Source organism: Xyrauchen texanus, chromosome 50 (assembly GCF_025860055.1).
Source record: "Xyrauchen texanus isolate HMW12.3.18 chromosome 50, RBS_HiC_50CHRs, whole genome shotgun sequence".
NCBI lineage: Eukaryota > Metazoa > Chordata > Actinopteri > Cypriniformes > Catostomidae > Xyrauchen > Xyrauchen texanus.
In genome coordinates this window covers 6366617-6383725 of record NC_068325.1, presented here as the reverse complement: position 1 = coordinate 6383725, position 17109 = coordinate 6366617, and the positions used below count along the sequence as shown (strand labels likewise).

Below are 17109 nucleotides of genomic sequence, written 5' to 3'. Positions count from 1 at the left end.
TTCTATTAATATTATGAAACCGTATTCTGCATTATTTTTGATTAAAAATACCAGTTTGTACTCATGACAATGGAATTATATTTAGCCTAACTGTTTTTAGCCTATATCTGTGATAAACCCATAGCACATCAGCCAATCTCCATCTCTATGTGAAACTGCAGTTTGCCACAAACACATGAAGACATGTCGACCCAATATCATATTGAACTCCTAATAATGGACACGTGTGATTAAGTGCATGTTTTTGGATTTTCTGCACCCTAGATAAACTTGTGCAGCTGTTATCCACTGAGGTGAAGGAAGATTTCAGTCACAACAGATGTTTAATTGACGGTTTTATTTGCTCACGTCACATACATCATCAGCGAGTATCATAACTGCCTATCATTCTTACAATATGAATGTAACCATGTATTATGCTGCATTTCCTAAAAACAAAAAAGTTACCAGCCAAATTGAGGCAGTGAGTTGATTAATCAAACTCCTGTTTTGTTTTGATTTTGCACGGTTTTGGTTGTATTCCCTGCCGTGCGCTCTACGGTCTGTCTGGAGTAAAGGGTTAGGTTTTCTGTCTGGATCGGTTTTGGTCTGTGTTGGGATCCGGACACTCATGCTTCGTGTCTGTCTGTTACTGACATGGGTGTGTTGTGCTTATGTCATCTTGGCAGCATGCACTCAATAGTTTGTCTGTCTCTCACAAACATGGGTGTGTCTTGCGTTGCGCTCACATTGGATGCCCAGGTCACGAGCTGTGCTGAGGTTTGGTCACTTTGGTCTAAGGTATCGGTGTGTGTGTGGCCGAACACTCGCACAGGTGTCCTGTCTTGTTTTTGTTGCCTGTTGCATCGCGTTGCATTTCCCTCGCGATGTACACTCAGGTTTCGTTTAGTGTGAGAATGCTTGGCATCGCTTTGTTTGGCGTTGCTATGCATTCTCTTGTCTTGTTTGTCGGTTGACATGGGCGTATATTGCCTTATTGTCTTGCCGATGTGCTGCCAGCATCCACAGAGGCCGTTTCCCTGCCAGCATCCATGGCCACGGAGGCTGTTTTCCTGCCGCTGCCTGCATTCACAGCCATGGATGTCGTTCTCCTGCCACTGCCAGCATCCACGGCCACAGAGGCCATTCACCCCTGCCACTGCCAGTTTCCATGGCCATGGAGGCTGTTCCCATGCCGCTGCTAGTGTCCATGGAGGCCGTTCCCCTGCTGCTGCCAGAGCCCACGGCCACAGAGGCTGTTCCCCTGCCACCGCCAGCATCTACAGTCTCGGAGGCTGTTAGTGCGCACGGCCACATAGGTTGTTCCCCTGCTGCTGCCAGCACTCACGCCTCCCATGGTCAACGAGCCAGCGCACACACCTGCCACGGTCAGTGAGCCAGTTCCACGTGGAAGTGGATGAGGAGGAGGAGGGCTCCTGTTCCCTAGTAGCTGCCAACACTTATTCGTTTTTTACCCTCTTACCCAGCCTGTATGCCTTTTTCCCCTAGGTAGTTTATGTTTGTTTTCCCCCTTGTGGGAGTTTATGTTGATTTTTGTTTTTTTAAGTATTTCTAGGGGTTTTAAAAAGTAACTTAAATGTAATTAGTAATGTGATTACATTTGCCAAGAAGTAGTCAGAAGTAATCTGATTACAGTTTTGGAGAACCAATTTAATTTTGAGTAACTTACCTAAAACTGTTCAATAGCAATGATGCATTTAATTTAATTGCTGGATCCCACTTAATCAGCAATAAGGGAACACAACTTTCTTCCACTCTGAAATCTGGGGTGATCTTCTCCACAGTACGAGAGCTACTATTTCAGAATCCAGAATCCAGGCCACAGTCAGCCCTGTCTCCTGAGAGATATTCCTGCCGATTATAGCAGATCATTACTTCTTATGGCAGAGAGGAAATGCAACCTGCCACTGCATTGGAAGAGGGGTCAAGAGGGGTGACGGAGAGGAGAGGGGTTTTTAGACAGCCCCACACACAGAATCTGTCTTTATCAAGATGAATGAAGGCAGGAGTAGATAGCTTTGTTACCCAGATGAATTCAAACCTGACATATTGGTGTCTCTGCCTTGTCACTGTCTCTCCAAAGATCTCTCTAGAGTCTTTCCTAAAGCTTTTCATGGCTGTTGTTATGTGATTTTCACTTTCTCTAAACTCTTTTAAATGTATTGATAACAACTTGAATTGACAAATTATTAATGAAAATTACATAATGCTTATCACATCATTTTGTGATGGACATTTAGATATTGAGACATTTTGGTGCATTCACGTCATGTTGGAATTACCATAAATTGTGGTGCTGGTCCATATCTGCCCTATTTCGTATTTGTTGGCCTATGTACAAATACGTCAGGTGGACCTGTTTGAGTGATTTTAAGATGCTGTGTCAGGTTAAATAAGACTCCTGCGTTTAGCTGTTTTTTCAGAAGACAATCAAAACTGACATCTGCTTCCTGTTCCGATTTAAATCAAGGAGTTTATATCCAGTGTTGGGTGTAATCTGATTACAGATTATAATTTGTTTCTGTAATCTAATGATTTTTTTAAGGTCAAAAGTAGTGTAATGCATTACATTTTACTTTTTTGTAATTACTAGAATATATTTACTGACTTTCAATATTCTTTTAAAGTTAATGACGTATTTTTTTAGTTTTCAGTAAAAAAGTGTTTTAGAAAGTAACTTAAAAGTAAAGTAACTAGTAATTTTATTTCTTTGCAACAAAGTAATCTAATAAAAATTTTGTAGAAGTAAGTTATTTATAGTGGATTACCTTTTGAGTAATTTACCAAACACTGCTTATACTGTATCTGGTTTTCTCCAAGATCCCGCCTCCGAGTTGGGAGATGGCCAATCATAGTTTATAATATTAGTAGGAAATTTAAAACCTACTACTGGTTCACCTTCACCACCCTGTACATTTGGCAAGCAATGCCAGAGTGTTATTCAGCTCTGTAAAATAAATAAAATATACTCCCAGGTTATAAAATGAACACTCGCCAAGCTAAAGTTACTAACTTTGATATATATATATATACAATGGACAATTTGCCTTAAGTTTGACGCAAAGCTCGTTGCATGTGAAAATTATCAGTGGCAAATTTGCCACGAATTCTCGATTTTTGTAAGGGAAGCTAACTAGCCGAACAGCTAGCTAGAGGAACAGCTAGTAACTTTAATTTGCAGACAACAATTTACTCCCAGATTATAAGGTGTTTCACAAGGTCACATGGCTGAAATAAAGAATGAAGGTAAAATACAGGAAGATTGTTGTTTTGATTGTAATTAGCAAGCTAACTAGCCAAACAGCTAGAGGAAAAGCTGGTAATTTAAGTTTGAAGACAACCATTATACTCCCAGGTTATAAGGATTAAATAACAAGTAAAAAGGAAAATACAACTAGGGTCAACAGAAATGTGTTGTTTTGATTATAATTAGCAAGCTTACTATCTGAAAAGCTAGAGGATTAGCTGGTAACTTACATTTACAAAAACACATATACTCCCAGGTTTTAATGTGTTTCACAAGATTGTAAAGATTAAATAATGAAAAAAGGAAAATACAACTAGGGTCAACAGAAATGTGTTGTTTTGATTATAATTAGCAAGCTTACTATCTGAAAAGCTAGCTAGAGGATTAGCTGATAACTTACATTTGCAAAAACACATATACTCACAGGTTTTAATGTGTTTCACAAGGTTATAAAGATTAAATAATTAAAAATACAACAAGAGTCAACACAAATGTGTTGTATTGATAGTAATTACCAAGTTAACTAGCCAAATATCTAGCTAGATGTACAGCTAGGGACTTATGTTTGCAGACAACCAGATACACACAGATTCTAAGGTATTTCACAAGGTTAAGTAAAATACAACGTTGGGCTGTTTGTGTATTTCCGCCATCGCGTGTGAGACCTGCACACCAAGATTATCCATTAAAGAACCAATGACTGCGGTGGACGGATTACGAGCCGATGATAAAACTAACTGTTGGCCATCTCTCCCACGATCTTTGGTGCTGCCACCCTGTTCTATCTCTCTCTTTGTGAGCCAACCCTCACAAACATACCCTCACACACATTTGGCAAACAGATAACTTGGCAATAGAGCCCAACTTTGTCCATAAGTTTTCATACAGCGGAGACACATGTTAAACGGGCACATGCCATTAACCTATCTCTCCACCCACATTCGCGGCCACATTCTCCGGCCGGAAACCTTGCATGATGCACTCTCCTTGAGAGCCACACCCACCATTTTGTCCACTCCTTCTGTCCTTACACATACACACACACACACACACACACACACACACACACACACACACATACCTCTACCCTCCTCTCATGTATTATAGGCTTATCTCTTACCATATCTAATCATGTTACTGTTTAGTTTGTATTTGGATGTTGGAACTTTATCGACTGCATTTTATTGATTATTAATTGATATTACTGGATCAATAAATATTTTTTTATACATTAAAGAAAAGTGTTCTGAGGGCCTGGGTAGCTCATTATTGATGCTGCCTAACACCCCTGTAGTCACGAGTTCGAATCCAGCGTGTGCTGAGTGACTCCAGCCAGGTCTCTTAAGTAATTTGCGCGGTTGCTAGGGAGGTGTAGAGTCACATGGGGTAACCTCCTTGTGGTCGCAATTGGTGGTTCTCGCTCTCAATGGGGTGCGTGGTAAGTTGTGCATGGATCGTGGAGAGTGTCTCCACATACTGGGAGTCTCCGCGGTGTCATGCACAATGAGCCACGTGATAAGATGCACGGATGTCTCAGAAGCGGAGTAACTGAGACTTGTCCTCTGCCACTTGGATTGAGGTGAGTAACCGTGCCACCTACTAAGTAGTGGGAATTGGGCATTCCAAATTTGGAGAAATGGGGGATAAATTTTTTATACAAATATACGTTTTCTGGCATTGTTCTTCATGCTCCTGTGACAAGGGCTGGCAGGGGATGTAAGTGCTCGGATTACAGGCTTCATTTTTCCCTTTTTGAATGTTGATGTTCTCTGGACGTCAACTTTCCTAAGAGAATAATCATAATATATTTTATTTAATAAATTATCAATTATCTTTGATGATTATTCATTATTGCTAATAATGAAACCCACTCCTGAACGAAGTCCCAACAAATGTATCTTGTATTGGCAAATGGTTTTCTTCTTAAAAATCTTGTTTAGTAAATCTTACTGAATTGTAGTTTATGCTTAAAACATATGTAATCAAAAACAAGTCTTATTTTATTACAGAATATTGTTTCTCAAGTAAATTTAACTTGCTTCAAGGATGTTTAGATATTTTTACTAGACAAAAAAGACTAAATACTAATTAAGAAAATAATTTATGCAGTGGACTCACCGGCAGATGATCTTTTTATCTGCTTGTTTGGGAAACTTCTGTGCTTCAGGCAAAGGAAGGATCCATAACCATTCTGAGAGATAGAACTAATTTAATGTTGCTCTTTAAGATCGTTTCCTGCTGACTCAACTTGTTGTCTGTGCTCTTCATGACACATACTACTTTATTTTCATTACTTAGTCCAGGTGCTCAGGATTTATTTTTATAAATAAATAAAGAGAACATGCTTCTTGCATACACATACTTATAGTACAAGAGTTTCAACAGATATAGATGATGTGTATACACACATACACACATCTGTTTGCCCTCAAGCTATAGAATAACATATCCTCTCAGTTCACCTCATATAGAGCAGCTGTGGTATCTTCTTCTAAAATGGATGCTGAAAGCAGGACAAAATTACATTGGTAAATTTGAGAGTGTCCTTATTTGTCTTCTTATAATTCATATACAATCTTGAAATGCCTCACAGCACACATTCAGTTTCAATTATTGATCAAACCAAGGTGTCATCTTAAAGTGTGGCATCATTTTTCAAAACCGCTATGTTATGTTCCCCTTCTGTCGCTCTCTCCACGTTGTGTCAGATAAGCGACACTAGGGGTCTCTCTTGAGCGCCGATATTCACCTCTGAACTATGAAAAAAGGCCAATGAGATTTGGCAACCAGTATTTACATGTCCCGCCCCCGGACATACGGGTATTTAAGCGGCGCAAATACGGGAGTTCATTCAGAAAATTTCTTCGGAGCCGATGGTCGTGCCTGCAACTGCTGCGTATACACACAGAGTTCCTGCTATCCCTCTGCTGCATGCTGTTGGATTCTACGGCGCACATCAGCGGCTTTCTCCTGTTGCACTGCTGTGCACTTCCTGCCCCTGGGTGCTTCAACAGCGCAGATTAAAGAACTCTCACAAGTTTTTTTCATAAAAGAGTGATTTTATTTAAAAGAGTAATTTCCTCTAAAAGAGCACAACACAGCGGCGTTGAACGTCCTTTTAAGGACGCGTCTTTATAAAGATGCCTTTCCGCCCCTGTGTTGTTTCTGGATGCGGTAGAGTGCTCTCCGCTTCCGAAGGGCCACAGGCGTTGTCTCGTGTGTCTGGGTAGCGATCACACCGAGGCTGCGTTTGTGGATGGTTCATGTTCTCACTGCGAGAACATGACCATGACAACGTTGCGGTCGTGGCTTGCTTACAACCGTGAGCAAGCCACTTCAGCCGCCCCCCCGTGTTGCTCCTTCTTCCCACGGGATTGAGGACGACGCGGCTGGTGATGGAGGCGATTTGGGGATGGCAGCGGGTGCAGCTCCGCCGGGTACGCCCCCTCGGACCACCCGCACCCCAGCACGCTCGTTGATTCCTGTCCGTGCTCGAGGCGGCGGCGACTCGCCTCACAGCCAGTCTGCCGACCCTCTTGCGATGGAAGCAGATGAGCTCGCCGCGGCATTGGAGGGCGTGGCATCTGATAATGAGGACTCCCCTGGGCTGCAGTTTTCGGGCCTGCACGCCCAGGCTGAGGCCGACGCACAGATGACCGACATGCTTTCCGGGCAGCCAACAGCGTGGGCTTGGATTGGAACCCTCCATCCTCCCCACAACCATCACGGCTGGACGACTGGTTCCTGGGGTCTGGGCGCCGCTCACAGCCTCACCCCGGTTCCATTTTTCCCGGAAGTGCATGATGAGTTGACGTCTTCGTGGAGAGCACCCCTCTCCACTCTTCACACCGCCACAGGCTCGTCCGCCCTCGCCACCCTCGACGGCGGAGCGCGCCATGGGTATGAGGCAATGGATAGGGCGGTTACGATCCATCCATGCCCTGGAACCCCTACCACCTGGCGAGGTCGCCCCGTACTCCCTTCCAGGACCTGTAGAGCAACCTCCTCGCTGACAGCGAAGGCCTACAGCGCCACCGGACGTGCCGCTTCCGCCCTGCAAGCCATGGCTCTCCTGCAGGTCCACCAAGCCAAGGCACTACGCTACATGCACAGGGGTGGCCCTGATCCCGACACGCTGCAGGAACTGCGCTCGCCCTGAGAGCGACGAAGGTCACAGCGCAAGCGCTCGGGCAGGCGATGGCCACGCTAGTGGTCCAGGAACGTCAACTGTGGCTGAACATGGTCGAGATGCGTGAAGCCGACAAGACTCGCTTCCTCAACGCCAGGTCAGGGAGGACAAGGAGCAAGTCATTCTGGTAGCCCCTTACTGGCCCACCCGGACTTGGTTTTCGGACCTCACGCTCCTCATGACAGCCCCTCCCTGGCGAATTCCCCTGAGGAAGGACCTTCTTTCTCAGGGACGGGGCACGCTCTGGCACCCGCACCCAGACCTCTGGAACCTCCACGTCTGGCCCTTGGACGGGATGCGGAAGATCTAGCCGGCCTACCACCGACCGTCATAGATACAATCAATCAAGCCAGAGCCCCCTCTACCAGGCATCTTTACGCTCTTGGACGGGATGCGGAAGATCTAGCCGGCCTACCACCGACCGTCATAGATACAGTCAATCAAGCCAGAGCCCCCTCTACCAGGCATCTTTATGCTCTAAAGTGCCGTCTGTTCGCGGACTGGTGTTCTTCCCGAGCCGAAGACCCGCAGAAGTGCGCAGTTAGGTCAGTGCTCGTGTTTCTTCAGGAGAGGCTGGAGAGGAGGCTGTCCCCCTCCACCCTCAAGGTGTATGTCGCCGCTATCGCGGCCCACCACGACACGGTAGACGGCAAGTCTCTTGGTAAGCACGACTTAATCGTCAGGTTCCTAAAAGGTGCCCGGAGGATAACTCCCTCCCGGCCTTACCTGTTCCCCTCCTGGGATCTCTCGGTCATCCTTACGGGACTCCAGAGACCCCCCTTCGAGCCGCTTGACTCAGTTGGACTCAGGGCCCTCTCTCTCAAGACCGCCCTGCTGATCGCGCTCGCTTCCATCAAGAGGGTCGTGGACCTGCATGCGTTCTCTGTTAGCGACGCTTGCCTGGAGTTCGGTCCAGCAGACACTTTCGTGATCCTAAGACCGCGACCGGGCTATGTGCCCAAAGTTCCTACCACACCCTTCAGGGATCAGGTGGTGAACCTGCAAGCGCTGCCCCGGGAGGAGGCAGACCCAGCCCTTTCACTGCTGTGTCCAGTACGTGCTTTACGTATTTATCTGGACCGCACACAGAGCACCAGACGCTCTGAGCAGCTCTTCGTCTTCTTTGGGGGACAGCAGAAAGGGAACGCTGTCTCCAAGCAGAGACTCGCTCACTGGGTTGTCGACGCCATTTCCCTGGCTTATCACACCCAGGCCGTGCCCCCCCCCCTTGCGGGTCCGAGCTCACTCCACCAGGAGTGTTGCGTCCTCATGGGCACTGGCTAGGGGCACTGCCCTAGCAGACATTTGTAGAGCAGCGGGCTGGGCAACACCTAACACTTTTGCAAGATTCTACAATCTCCGAGTTGAGTCAGTTTCGTCCCGTGTTTTCTCAGGTACCGAGCCCGTAGAACTCGATAGCACGCCCACGATCTGACCGGGTGAATCACTTGCACCTAGCGCCCTTCCCCCTAACCAGGGGAAACAGTGCGCCTTCATTCCCAGGAGATCTCAGGTTTGGGACACTGGTTGATTCCTCCCTAGCCCTCGTGGGTCGCAGTTCAGCGGAGGAACTCGCCGACCCAAGCCACTGCGGGGTACCGCAAGCTACCCTGTACTGGTATAGGTGCTCCACAGGTAAGGCCTCCTTTGGACTCCCCTGTGTGTAACACCACGGTTCTGTCCCCTCTGGCGAGCGGACTCCCGTGTTTCCCTTAGGCAGTCACGGCTGCCTCGGTTGCCGTGCTGTATGTTCCCCCCTCTATGAGGCTGGATCCACCACCGCACCAACTTTTCCACATAGGCCCTAAGGCAGGCCTCTGATGGTTTTGCCACTTAAACTTGCCTCCCCTCTCAGGTAGGCGTGGCCTCCACAGGGTCTTCTCCGCCCTGAATAAGGGCTAAGACCCCCTTCCCTCAATGCGTGTAAGGGCCCCGGCCTTAGTTGCTCTATGCGAGAAACATAGAGAGAATAGAGGCCCGGCCAGGTTTGGCCCGTTCCCAGGTTGGCGGCCAGCACCTTGTTCCCCCCCCCCAGGGTAATGATAAGGAATCCTGATGGCTTAAATGGGGCATTGGGGAAGGGTACGTGCAGCCTGATAAAGTTGGTCGTCCTGCACATAAGATTACCTTACAAATGTAGAGTTTACTTTAATATTTTCAAGTTTACACAAATGTTTCTGCAACACAAGTGTATTACAGTGATGAGAATCTGAGAAGCACCACTAAAAATAATGAATTTTTTTTTTTAATGTCTAATTACATTATGTACTTACATTATCTAATTGGAAAATAATGTCACATTGCAACAAATCTTAAATTACCTTAAAATAGCCTTCATTTTCTTGAAACAAAATATATATATATATATATTTTTTTTTCAGTTGCTTTTGGAGTGATGTGTAACATGTTTTTTTGTGATATATACCAATGAATGTATTAAGTATTGACTATAATATATTCATTGACTTCACTGACATTGACAAGAGGTTTTCATATAAATACAGCTTTGCTTTTAATTAATCAAAGGATGAGTTCCTGATTCTTCAAATGTTTATAATTGATTAACATGACCTGTAAAAATGAAAGAGATCTCCTCAAACTATAGAAGTTCTTCATGCATGTACAACTGAAAGAAGCGATAAGCAAGCGGCCACCCATCTCATGAATAATAACATATGCTGATTTGTCATCCGCTCTTATGGAATCCTCCCCTACCAGATGGAGGTTGTTTGAGAGCATTTGTTGTCCTCAATTGCTAATTGATCTGACCTCTTGAAAGGGAACAATCAAGACAATTAGGCAACAACTGTATGTGGCAAGAACTTCCTCCATCTGGAATTTTTGGCTGAGATGTTTGTGCACCATGTTCTTGGCATTACAACTTAGTTGTGTTAATGGAAGTGTATCCATCCCATTTTGTCTTTGAAAGTTACTTGTGAAGTGGTGATTATAATGTTTTTTTTTTTTGCCACCTCAAGCTATTAACATTGATCACTTTCAAATTTGAATAAAGAGCTTTGTGCCATTTGGTTGTTAACTAAAATTAAAATGAATTTCCTTTAAGGTATCTTAAAGGATTATTTTCAATTGCCACAAATTCAACTGTTTCTCCTGGACAGCAATGAGATTAAATGTAAAAGGGAATGGAGACATCTGGTACAGTCTCTTGCTTGTACAATTTTCTCTCAATAATCTCTTGCGGGTCTCCTCTAGAGTTCCAGAAGTGTTCTCAACAGAATATCTCAAACTGTGCCCAAATGCCAATATACCAACATCTGAAATCAAAAGTCAGAGATCTTTGTGTGACCTCAATCATTTCTCATTAAATTCTTCCAAGACCATATTATCTCAGCTAAGGTATTCACCTTAATTTTATAGACTTCTAATTTTACTGTGTGCCAACAATTGTCTCCAATATTTTCTTTGCTGAAAAGACAAGCGTGAATTTTCATGATGGTCCAAGTTGGTTTATGCTGTTTAGTGCTAGTTTTGTGCTGGTATAGCTGGTGGACCAGCATGTCCATGTTGTTCGCATGCAAAAGTGCTGGTAAACCACTATGGTCTTTCTAGATGATGGTTGACTAAAAGAGTCCATAGGGACTCTAACGTACTACCTTCCCAATCCGGTGACCAGCATCCAATAATATGTCCTGGTGACCAGCAATGCTGGTCTTTTAAACTTTCTATTTCTCCGGAGGACAACTTGGGGAAATATTTGAAACAATGTTGATACATAACAAAAATATTTTAATTAAGTCCTGAGCCCTGAAAGAGCATCCTTTGTGCTAAAAAGTCCTTCAAGAACCCTTGAACTTATGCCATGACAGTTATTCAATCAACTGTCCTTATTTCAACAGCACTCTTGAAATTGATCGGCAAGTATGAACAGTATAAAATAAACAACTTCTCTACTACAGAGGAACACAGGCATTGGCAGGTCTTGTTGAGAAACTCTGTTGATGTCCTGGTTCTTAGTCGAGTCGCTTAAGTACATTTTTGCCTCAGGCAAAATAAGCAACAACAAGTAAAGACTATGATGTCTAGAATGGCCACTTGAATTGTCTTCTGCTTGGGCAAATTCCCAGAGAAACCAGGTTGAAAGGACACTCTCTTGCATTCTTTGCTAAATTACTAGCCGGTGGTTGCAGAACAGGAGATGTAATGCTCTTCTCTTTTGCTTCGCAGGGTATCTTCCCAGCCGGCTATGTTCACTTGAAGAAGGCAGTGGTCACCAACAGGGGGTAAGAGTCTTCATACTGATTTATGTCAAGCTGTTCACTCACAACAAAGTGGTAAATTGAGGAAAGGAAGACAAAAATTAGATGGATCAATGCCATTTTAAGAAAATACGTTTATTTTACTTATCTTTTGAGTGTCGTTTTGGATGCTATCTACAGTCACTGTTATTTCTTACTTGAACAAAGATTTGATACGGGTTTAGTTTAGAGTAGATTTACTACAACTCTTGTGGTTCAAACAATACACCCGTTTGTAAAGGCAGTAATCTAGTAATCTAACCAGATTGTGATACTTAATCTATCCATCCATCCATCAATCCATTCAGCCAGCCATCTGTGCATTTATGCTGTCCTTCTTTCTGTCCGTCCATCCATCCATACATACATTCATTATGTCCATCCATCCATCCATGCATTAATTCTGTCCATCCATCCATCCATCCATCCATCCATCCATCTATCCATCACATTCAAATAATTACATTTATATTTTAGAAAATAATCTTGAATTTAGGTCTTTAATCAGTTATTTTGTGTGGAATTTATGCATATTACTTGGCTAATTCTTCAGCCTATTCATCAAGATTTTGATTCAGTTCTCCATAGAAATTCTTAATAATTTAATAAAATTTTTAGCAGTTTAAAAAGACCCTGTGGTACTTTAAAGGGTATCTTTATGTCGTTCCAAACCCTTATGACATGCTTTCTTATGAGGAACACAAAAGGATATTTTAATTAATATCCCAGTGTGTCTTTTCAACAAAAATTCAGTGAATTATGCCTCACTTTAACGAATTAAAAAGTACCCAAAAGTATCAAAAAATTAGTCTATGCAACCCATGCATCTTTTTTTTTTATCCCATTAGGTGTGTGTGTGTTTGGGCAGCATTGGGTGGTTTGTGAGGATTTTAGGTTACAAACTGGTAATTACAAGAGTATTATGCTATAAATGTGGTTTATGAGGACATTTCTAGTGTCCCCATAATTCAAATCACTTAAAAAAAAACATACTACTATATATTTTATGCATAAAGTTTTTTTGTGAGGGTTAAGGAGTAGAATCTATAGTTCGTACAGTATAAAAATCATTATGTCTATGGAGTGGCCTATTAAGGATAGCCGTACCAACATGTTTATGTGTGTGTGTGTGTGTGAGACAAGCACTAAAGTAAACAGACATGACTGTATGCTTCCAATAATCACGCTCAGCATGTGTTCACTGTGAGTATACAAGTTTTAAACTGTTATCATGGTACTTTTATGATGTTGCTGTTTGACTGTTTGATTTGCTGTTTGTGTGAATGAAAACTGCATCTGTACCTAAGTAGACGTGGATGCATGCATGGGAAGATCGTGTTTAGATATGATGGCTGTGCATATACAAGTTGTGAACTGATATTGTGGTACTTTGGTGACAATTTGGCTGTTTGTTACATAAAATAAAAATACCATGTGCTTGAAAAGACTCTTTGAGTAGCTGTTTGTTTGACTAATGCAAACAATGGCAGCACGCATTGAAAGAAAATCGTGTTTCATTTATTGACTGTGATAGTAATAGCTGTAAACTTTTAATCATGGTACATTGGTGACGAGTTGAATGTATGTATATAAAATGTAATTATTTTGTGGTTTAAATGATTGTATGAGTAACTGTTTGAGCGAATATAAATTACAGGCACTTGACCAGTGCAGCCTGTGCTGGCGTGAAAGCCAATTTGAATCTGGCAGCTTGTAAAGTAACTGGCTGTTGCAGAAACACATATGTGTAATGCTACTCTGCGGAGCCCAGTTATTAACCGTCATCATCTGTCAATGTTTTTTATTATGAATACAATAACAGCGTTGTTCAGAGTTCAATGGAATGAGCTTTCAGATTGATTCACTGTTATGAATCTGATTCACCAATTAAGTGACACACGTAACGGTACTATATAAAAGACATAACATCCTTTTCTGTGAGTGCATGCATGTGTGACAGAGTGGGAAACAGTGAGCAAGAGAGAGAAAATAAAAATAAAAAACTCCATGCTGACTTCCTCTGGGAACTCACTTACAAGAACATTTGAGAGGAATGAACATCAGGGAGCCCACAGCTTCTTCTGTTTGTTTAAGCTTTTGATGTTTTGCAACTTTTTCACAGGTGTTTGCGCATGAAGCTGTGTGTACAACTTCACAGTCTTTCCACAACACACACAGACTTGTGCATAAACACTTATTTATTGTGTGCATGCGGCATAGTAGAGAACATCCCATAGTTATTGTTCAAGAATTTAAAGGTACACTTGAAGCTTTCAATAAATAGTCTGTCAAATATACTTATATTGTATATACGGAGATGTACGTAAATAAATAAATATCTTCTATTTATTTTATCTTCTAATTATATGCATTAGACTTCTATATGCAAATGACCTATGTTGTGATTGGCTACCATTTTTGCAGATGAAATGAGTAAGAATGCCCCGCTGGAATACGTGTGGATCAAGCGGTCATGGTTCAGCTAGTTAGTATTATCAAATTAGCCCCTGCTGGTGTATGTCGTAACTACAAGAATCTGCAGCCAAAAGCTTCTTCCGTTGAAGCCCATTGAAGGAATAATTTTCTTTTGCACGTGACATATATATATCATAAAAATGTAATTAATGATTTTTCTGTAAATTATTTGCCAGTCATCAATTTTTGGAGGGCTCTCAAAATTGTGATATGGACTTGCTACTGTCCCATTGAGAAGAATGGGAATACTAACAGATAAGTATATTACTGCTTTCTCCAGACATCTCCTTGGTATCGATATTTAAACGGGGCAGTCATATGTTAACTTGCTCATGGTTGTAATGTTGCGACTATGGCTATTTCTAAACGACACGTTTTTGCCACTCATATGCTAGGTGAACTGGTGAGGGAGCTTTGCATTCTCAATGTCCATAGCATATTCGAAGATTGAATTATAATGCCTCATTGGAATGACACAATGTAGTGGGCTTTTCAGAGGTAACTTTGGACACATGTGATGACAAAGCAGAACAAAGAGATCAATCTATTTCCACAGAGCATCAGTGAAGGACACAAGAAGGACACGGGAGGGCTGATGAATGGACAGGAATTGCTAAAGAGACGGCAGGAAGATGAAGCAGGAATAACTATTTAATGAGATGGTTTGCAGATGACAGTGCTGTGTCCACTTTTATTTTAAATGCCCCATGAAATGGTTTGAGGAATGCAACTTTGTTTCCTGTGTTCACATTTTCCCTATGGAGAAAGGAAGATGAGGTGGAGTATATTGAATAGCCTTGATTTGCTACTTGCTATTGCTAGTTAGTGACATATTCTGGAGAGCATTTTATTGGACAAAAATTTTAACAAATTGATGTCGTGAATATTTTTGTTAAATTGTTCCAGAAGTATAAGATTGTAAACATGTATATAGGTAATTTGATCAACTGTTAGGAGTACACTAGCATGCTAGATCCTCACAGCTAATAGACATGGACTAAAAGCCTCAAAACTTAAATTCTGTTTTCAATATATTTTCAGTTTAATGGAGTTGTGGTGGTTGTAAGGAGTTTAGATGCTGTTTTAAGAGGTATAAGTATATAAGTAAGAGGACAAAGTATATATAAACAAATATAAATCTAAAAACGTCTCAGTGTCCAAAAGACTCTCCAAACAAATAAAAAAAAATATTTATACATAGGAACTAATAACACATGCAAATACAGCTATGAGCAAATTTACATGCTTTATGTTATACTAATTCTGCTTAATAAGCCGACAACACGTGCGATCATGTAAATATGAAATAAACTATGTTCCTTTATCGGCGTAAATGCCATAAGCGGTTTATTAATAGCTGGATTGACCTGGGTAGATTTTTGCCCATTATGCCAATTTTGCGTGCCATGTAAACACCTTACCTCCTTGTCCTTGTTCCTTTACGTTGTGGAATGTCCCCTGTTTTGTGATGCATAATTGCAATTAAAATAATTAAAGGCTCATCCAATGTGCGCATGTGTTGTGCGAATGCCTCTTCAGGGTTTGATGTCAAAAGCAGAAAGTAATGTGATTATTTCAAATCTCGTGTAAACATGGTTTTCTTGCTTTGACAGATTTTTTAAATAAGCTGATTTTTGGGAGTAATCAGCATATTGGTGCTATTGACTAATGGGATGCTCTCTCTCCAAAGCATGCAGGCATTATTAACAATATCACATTCAGTTCCATTCTATGTCCTTTGAGCCATCATTGAGTCTGTGTCATGTACTTGGTGCCATCTCCTGATGGCCATATATAATTAGAGTGAACGATCCTCTCTGCCCATATTTGGATGACTTCCACTTCCGATTGCAGCAATCTGAAACCAAATACAATTGGTTTAGCTTTCCCTGACACTGGACAACATACTACATAAATTCAGATGAAGTCATCTGATCCAGGAAAGCTAGTGTGTTTTTTATTCAGATAACACATTATGTGCTGTGTGCACATTGTGCTTTGTGTGGGCTCACTTTAATGGCAATCCCCTCCAAAAAGTAATGGTATGTGAGATATTATGTTCTGTTTATTTTTAAGTTATTAGCGAATGCGCGGCTAATAAGCAACACCTGTTTACATGTAACATGTACTGTATGTCAAAGGCATGTACTTATCTATTATTTGCTATATTTTTTTTCTGTGAGTACAAAAAATAGGCTGGTAGTATTCTACTTTTTGAGGGCTTTCCAATGACATGTGACACGTCTATTTGATCAGTTTGAAGTTTTCACAGATAATTTGCAAAAATATTAATACATTATCAAAATGGAACACTTCTGATTTGTCTGCAAATTTGAAAACATTTGTTCTGTTTTGGTTTTCATGCTTATATGCAATGAAAAGTACTGCTTCTAAACATTAAAACGTGTTTTTCTTAGACAAAACTGTGGTTATTAATATTTTTATCATTATTTTTCTTTTCTATGCGAGCCAATCCGTGTTTAAAGGGTTCAGGTAGCAATTAAACTTACATTTTACCTGGGCCCTGTGAGTAGGCTACACAATTGACACCCTGTTTTTTTTTTTTTTTTTTTTTTTACATGGTACCATGGTAATACCATATTATTATCCTAAGTTCCTAATACATGCCATTAAGTATTACCATGAACGTTATTACCATATCATATATCACTGTTCCAATGTACCATCTTTTAAAAAAGTTTAGGTTCTTATGGCAAGCAATCACACTAACCTGTGGTTTCTCTTCCTGTACAGCCAATATGAGACTGTGGTCCCCCTGGAAGACCCCATCGTGACAGAGGTCACCTCTACACTTCAAGAGTGGTCTGTTCTGTGGAAGCAGTTGTATGTGGTAAGTACCATCAAGTACTTTGATTTCATATTGGCTCAATTGCTTGGCGAAAACACTTGAGAAACTGGATTATAGTGCTTTCAAAGCACTT

The 17109-nt window shown here is 41.7% G+C and overlaps 1 protein-coding gene across 1 annotated transcript in view; it reads left to right on the top strand.

The window, feature by feature from the left end:
• LOC127641492 (dedicator of cytokinesis protein 3-like) overlaps positions 1 to 17109 on the top strand; it is a gene marked incomplete at its 5' end in the record, with an annotated part of 204020 nt that overhangs the window by 38816 nt on the left and 148095 nt on the right. The window contains 2 exons of the mRNA XM_052124527.1: positions 11622 to 11677; positions 16922 to 17018. Of these exons, the coding sequence (XP_051980487.1) occupies positions 11622 to 11677; positions 16922 to 17018 (153 nt within the window). The remainder of the gene's footprint in view (positions 1 to 11621; positions 11678 to 16921; positions 17019 to 17109) is intronic.